The following is a 6175-nucleotide window of genomic DNA, read 5'->3' on the forward strand; positions in this document are numbered from 1 at the left end:
ATAATCCAGGTAGAAAATCTAAAAAAGTTAAGTCAGGTCCTCTGGACAGATTAAAAAAAAAACAACTTGTTGAAACGTTTAGTCTTTAATCCAAAAGACTGTCAGTTTGAGAAGCTGCAACAAACTTAGTTTCAAATAGTCTCTTTTCATAGTGGATCAACCAGTTTGTTGCTGACATCCAGAACTAGCTGTTAACATGATAAAGGAGGACCATCATCAGCCTAACAATGGATCGTTAGTGCTCTAGGCTGTTTGCTATTCACAGGGGGCTGAGAGATACCAGCAATAACAGCATTGTAAGAGGGCTACAGTTGGACACAGAGGCCTCTGTCCCTGTTTAATGATGGATGAGTTCTCATCACAAAGATGGCTTCCTTTACTCCTCTCTCAAACCAACACTTCTCTCTATCAAGGATGAGCACATCTTCATCCCTGAAAGTGACTGCTGGCCTGCAGATGAGTGTAAACCACAGAGTTCTCCTGGCCTGATGATGTTGCTCTTTGGCCCAGCACAGAAGAGCAACATCTTCAGGCCAAGACTCGGCAGTTTACACTCATCTGCAGGCCAGCAGTCACTTTCAGGGATGAAGATGTGCACATCCTTGATAGAGAGGAACTATGATTTGAGAGAGGAGTAAAGGAAGCCATCTTTGTGAAAAGAAACCATTGTTAGGGGTTGTTAGGCTGCAGGTCTTCCTTATGTTAACAGCTTGTTCTGGATGTTAACAACAAACTGGTTGATCCACTATGAGAAGAGGCTATTTGAAACTGAGCTTGTTGCAACTCCTCAGACTGAACTTAGTTTTTTGGATTAAAGACAAAAGTTTCAACAAGTTTTTTTTTTATTTGTCCAGAGGACCTGACTTAACTTTTTTAGATACAAAAAAATCTGAATTCCTAGACATTTCAACATTAAACTTTTTTCAGATCCTAACCCATATTATAAAATTTGCAATATTCTTTGTAAAAACTTAAAAACATTTGTTATATTAAGTCAGTTTTGGCCCACTTAGGTCCCTCAAAGTGAAGCTAGCATGTGGATATTAAGCTGTGCTGATAAACTGTGCCAGAGTTCAATTTTTTCATCACAAGTGTTTCTCTTACCTGCTCCATTACGAACAAACATTAATTTATAGCACTTAGCAGCATCCGCGGCCAGAGCTTTTCTCTTTTTTATCCTCTCTCTCTCTGCTCCACCTTTCCTCTTCTTTGGCTGTCTCTGTTGCTCCATTCTACAACTCAGAGATGCACGCACCGCGCGCCAACACCGCCGGGAGCGCGAGTCCTGGACTAGGGCGGGGAGGGGGGCGGGCGCAATGTGTGTGTGTGTGTGTGTCTCTGCTCTGTGAGTGACACACAGAAAAGGAAGGGAGGGGGCCGGCCCGGCCGGGGGATGTGCCAGGCTTTCTCCGTCGCTGCAGTGCAGCGTGAGACCTGAGCCCAGGCAAAAGTGAATTGTTTATTTAAAATAATAAAGTCCGTGCGACCCGAACCGAGCCTTTAGTCCCGTTCCTCGGCAACCAGGCCACCGGGAAGTGTCCCGTCGTGCCCGACGGTGAATCCGCCACTGCTTGTTTCCTTCAGACTCTGAATAACCATCAGTTTCATGAAACGGTTCTCCAAGCTTTTTTCTCAAGCCCCAACAATCAGAGGATGGGCCACGACTCACCTGCAATGAGAAGGACTTTGGCGCAGTCGTAGTGTTGTCGAGCACAGGCCACGTGAAGCGGTGTTCCATAATGGCAGTCATGAGCTTCCATGAAAGCTCCTCGATCGATCATGAGCTGAACACAGTCTGGATTACCTGATATGAAAACAAAGTGCCATTAGAGCTCCTAATGAAAACATAGTACGTTGTGAAGCACTATAATTGACCAAGGCAGTGTTGTCAGTAACACTTTCTGAGCTGGGCTACAGACCGATTCCCATATCACACAAGAGTTTGATACCGGCTGTGCCAAATCCTGTGTAATTTCAGAAGAGGGCAGGACTGTCAGTTGGTGTTCTCTGCTGTATGCAGCAAGACGTACCTCCCATGCATGCCTCATGAAGAGGGGAGAAGGTAAACAGTGGAGGATTGACTGTTGCTCCATAATCCAGCAGCAGTTTGACACAATCCAAGCTCCCTGCTGCACATGCGTCGCACAGCGGGGTGCTGCCGTCAATGTTACGAGCCTCCACCTGTCGGACAGGGTCATAAGTCACGTCCCTTTAATCCAGAAACTTCACCAGACTCTGGACGTGAAACTATCTGACCTGCGCACCGGCGTCCAGCAGCAGTCTGACACACTGAGTCTGACCCTGTATACAGGCCTCGTGCAGGGGGGTGATGGAGTCCACAGCCACAGTGTTCACAGAGGCCCCCCCCTGGATGAGCTGCTGCAGCTGGAGGGCTCTGCCCCGAGCAGCTGCCTCATGAACCGCTGAGCGCTCTGTCCAGAACCCCAGGCCATGAGCTGCAGAAGGTCAAAGGTCAAACAAGACTGAGTCGAGCCAATTCATAATGACTAAGGGTTAAATATTATAACTGAGGCACAAACTTCAGACTGAGGTATTAATATTAATTTAAAGGAACAGTCAGGTGACTGATGCTGGATGCAAATAAAATAAACCATTAATAAATATAAAACTAATAACTACATAGTGCGCTCATGTTTGCTAACATCCAGGTACATGTTTAGCTAAAGGCTAACAAGATACGTTTGAAAGTCTTGCCCAAATCAAATTGACCGAAAGTGAAACGCGCACAGAAACTCTGAACCAGTGTTGTCTAAACATTTGCAGACGCTTTTTATGAACTGGTGTCTTCTGTTCTGTTAGCCATAAGCTACTTACCGATTTCTCCGTACAGGGACGGTCTGTCCCGAGTGATCTCCATTTCATGGTTTCGTTTCCTTTCCGGTTTTCCCAGATTAGATTAGGTCCCAGATTATTGCGTACTCTGTTCTGAAGCAAAACACCGAACACTGTAAACACCGCATGATTATTACTGACAGACCAAGATGGACAGACCGCAGGTGCAGAGCGAAGCTCGAGCTGGAACTGGAAGGAAAGAAGAAGAAGAAAAAAAGGTAGCGTGGAATTCTGGGAAGTGTAGTCGAAGGGTTCCTACACAACTCGACAACACAAGTCGATTTATGGACCATTTTCAAGGACAAGCATTTATAGTATTGAAGTATTTTCCTGAAAGTTTATGTTCTGCACCTGTTGTAATCCTGTGCCTTCTGTTCTAAAAGAAAAACTAAACTCAAAAAGTGACCCCCTCATCATTTTTTCTACTTTTTTAAATATATATTTATAATAAACCTCATTGCCATGGAGTGCTTGTATAAACAATTATTTCCATTTCTGTCCTCTCCATACTTGCAGACAAAGACCTACAAGCATGAAGAAACAGTCACAAGTGCCTCAGTTTCCACATTCTTCATGCTCTTCATCCTCCCTGGTGCTCCTCCTGTTATGCTCCACGGTAGCAACTTTGTCAGGTCTCCTCGTTGTGACCACTGGGTTTCTTCTATCATACTGGTCCTGTCAGGGAGTCGTGCTTCTCCATCTCCTCAGCTGCATCATGGATGTCACTGCAGGTGACAGTCCTTGTAGGGAAGTGGATTCTCATCTTTGTCAGCAGTGTCTGGAAGCAGATGTGGTTTTCTTTAAGCACCTTCTTGGGCCTTCCTGAAAGCAGAGAAGAAACCCAAACAGGACTCCAGTCAGCCAACAGGTGAAAAGGAGGAACCCAGACCCAGACCAGTGGTCTTTCCATATGTTGAGGGAGTATCAGAGAAACTGAGACGTTTATTTTCTAAACACAACGTCCCAGTGGCTTTTAAACCCCAAAATACTTTACGGCAAAGACTGGTTCATCCCAAAGATCCAGTCCCCCGGCACAAACAGAGTAATGTTGTGTATGCTGTTCAGTGTCAGGAGGGTGATCAGTCTTACATCAGGGAAACTAAACAGCCACTGGCCAAAAGGATGGCCCAGCACAGAAGATCAACATCATCAGGCCAGGACTCTACGGTCTACACTCATCTCCAGGCCAGCGGTCACTCTTTCAGGGATGAAGATGTTCACATCCTGGATAGAGAGGAACGATGGTTTGAGAGAGGAGTAAAGGAGGCCATCTTTGTGAAAATAAATCGTCCATCATTAAACAGGGGTGGAGGCCTCCGGGTTCAACTGTCCCCCTCTTACAATGCTGTGATTGCTAGTTTCACTCAGCCATCTGTGAATAGTAAACAGCCATCAGTGTGCTAATGACCCATTGTTAGGCTGATGGTCCTTCTTGATCATGTGATCAGCTGGTTTTGGTTGTCAGCAGCAAAACTGGTTGATCCACTCTGAGAAGGTGCTATTTAAGAGACTGAGCTGAATACAGCTCCTCAGACTGAGGAAGTCTCTCGGATGAGAGACGAAACATTTCTACATTTTTTTGCTTTTTTTTTTTTTGCAGTCAAAAAGTGTTAACCTTTGATCAACACAAAGTTTGGTAGATGAAGCAAAAAAAGGCTGATCAGTAACAAAGAGAATAATTGTTTGAATAAAATTGGGTTGGTTAAGCAAATTATTTAAATAATGCAGTTGATTCTTTTTTAAATATTCATTTTATAAACCTTTTAGAAAATGGGGATGGTAGTAGCCTGAAGAACAAATACTGTGTTGTTTTCCATTTAATCCTGGACTTGTGTTGTGTACTCACATTTTTAATAACAGCTTGTACAGTGTGCTAAACTTATTGAGACTATAGACTTCAGCTGATGTCTTTAGAATAAAACTTGCAGCTGACCATGTGTTTCACACAGTTCTGTCTTTAGAAGGGACTAAACCAGAAGATCTCATGTCTTGGCACATCATCAGAAACAAACATTCTTGAATGGCTACATTTAACATGATGCCAACAGGCAAATATATACAGTTTATACAGTGAAAAGAGCTCATATAATATGCCAACAAAGTGCATGAAGAAGTCCCAGTTCAGCTGATTACCTTCAAATTCTGAGTATAATTTAAATTTTCTGACTACTCATGTAACTTAGAATGGTAACATTTAACAATCGAAGTAACTTCTCTGTCTAACTACAGATGATGCTTCCTTAACAGGAAGTGAAAAGGCTTATGTCCACTCTGAGACCACTACAAACTACCCCTCTTTTTTCTCTACCCATCCCCCAAGAACCAAAATAGACCAGTCAAAATAGACCAGTCAAAATAGACCAGTCAAAATAGACCAGTCAAAATAAATCAGTCACAGGAAACTGTCTTATATTTACCTGTATTATTATCTTAGACCTTAGCTAAGAACTGTCTAAAGGGCCACCATGAACTATCACTTGAGTCACCTTGGTCTACAATAACTGTGTCCTGATATAGAAGGTCATGTTGCTGATGTTGTATTAAGATGGTGTGGTTGAAAGCTGATCAAATATTCTATGTTTTAAAATCTACTTGGTTTGGAGCAGGGTGAAATTATGCAGGGTCTTTGCAATCAGCTGAACAAAGTCAGCTCAGTGTTAATATCCAGACTTTTATCATCAGTTTGAAACCACTCGTTTTATAGAAGCCAGTGATCTTTTTCATCCCTAACCAAACTTTCAGCTTGTTCTGTTGGACAGTATGTCCAGTTTTTTTTTTTTTTTTTGCAGCCATCTGTTCTGTTTCACTTCTTTCTGTCAACTCCACAATAACCCAAAGTCACACTGGCAGAGGCTTTGGGAAACCTCTTCTTCATCATCTTCTTCTTCTGCATTTTTTCAGGTCACTGCTAATCTTGGGTTTATTATCAGAGAAGAATGTCACTGCATCAGTGGGAATTGTATTCCTCACATAGTTTACCACAGTTACTCTGGTAAACAAACACTTACTCGTGGTGTTAACTTCATCTCTGTGTAGAAAATAAATACAAATGTCAGGATTTAAAGCACCTTTGCCGGGGTTTTCATCTTCCAGTGACACCTCTTCCATTTTTTTAGGTCGTTTTCACACCTGATAATCCGGTAGACTCGGTTCGGTTCGGGACCAATATTCATGAGCTTTTGTTACATTTGAGCTGGTGCGTTTGCATTCACACTGCACTGTGCAGTCGAGTCAACCTGTTGAACCAACCTATTCCCCCGCTCGCCTGTGGGGGCGCTGCACCAAGAACTACTGAAAGAAACGACACAAAAACCTCTGAAGA

General features: G+C 43.3%; 1 protein-coding gene across 1 annotated transcript in view; it reads right to left on the reverse strand.

Moving 5' to 3' along the window:
• asb13b (ankyrin repeat and SOCS box containing 13b) overlaps positions 1-3044 on the reverse strand; it is a 7895-nt gene extending 4851 nt beyond the window's left edge. The window contains exons 1-4 of the mRNA XM_037682996.1: positions 2836-3044; positions 2257-2456; positions 2031-2181; positions 1670-1804 (exon numbers count right to left, since the gene is read on the reverse strand). Of these exons, the coding sequence (XP_037538924.1) occupies positions 1670-1804; positions 2031-2181; positions 2257-2456; positions 2836-2878 (529 nt within the window). The 5' untranslated portion in view covers positions 2879-3044. The remainder of the gene's footprint in view (positions 1-1669; positions 1805-2030; positions 2182-2256; positions 2457-2835) is intronic.
• Positions 3045-6175: the final 3131 nt, after the last annotated feature.

Source organism: Nematolebias whitei, chromosome 10 (genome assembly GCF_014905685.2).
Source record: "Nematolebias whitei isolate Nwh7 chromosome 10, NemWhi1, whole genome shotgun sequence".
NCBI classification, from domain to species: Eukaryota; Metazoa; Chordata; class Actinopteri; order Cyprinodontiformes; family Rivulidae; genus Nematolebias; species Nematolebias whitei.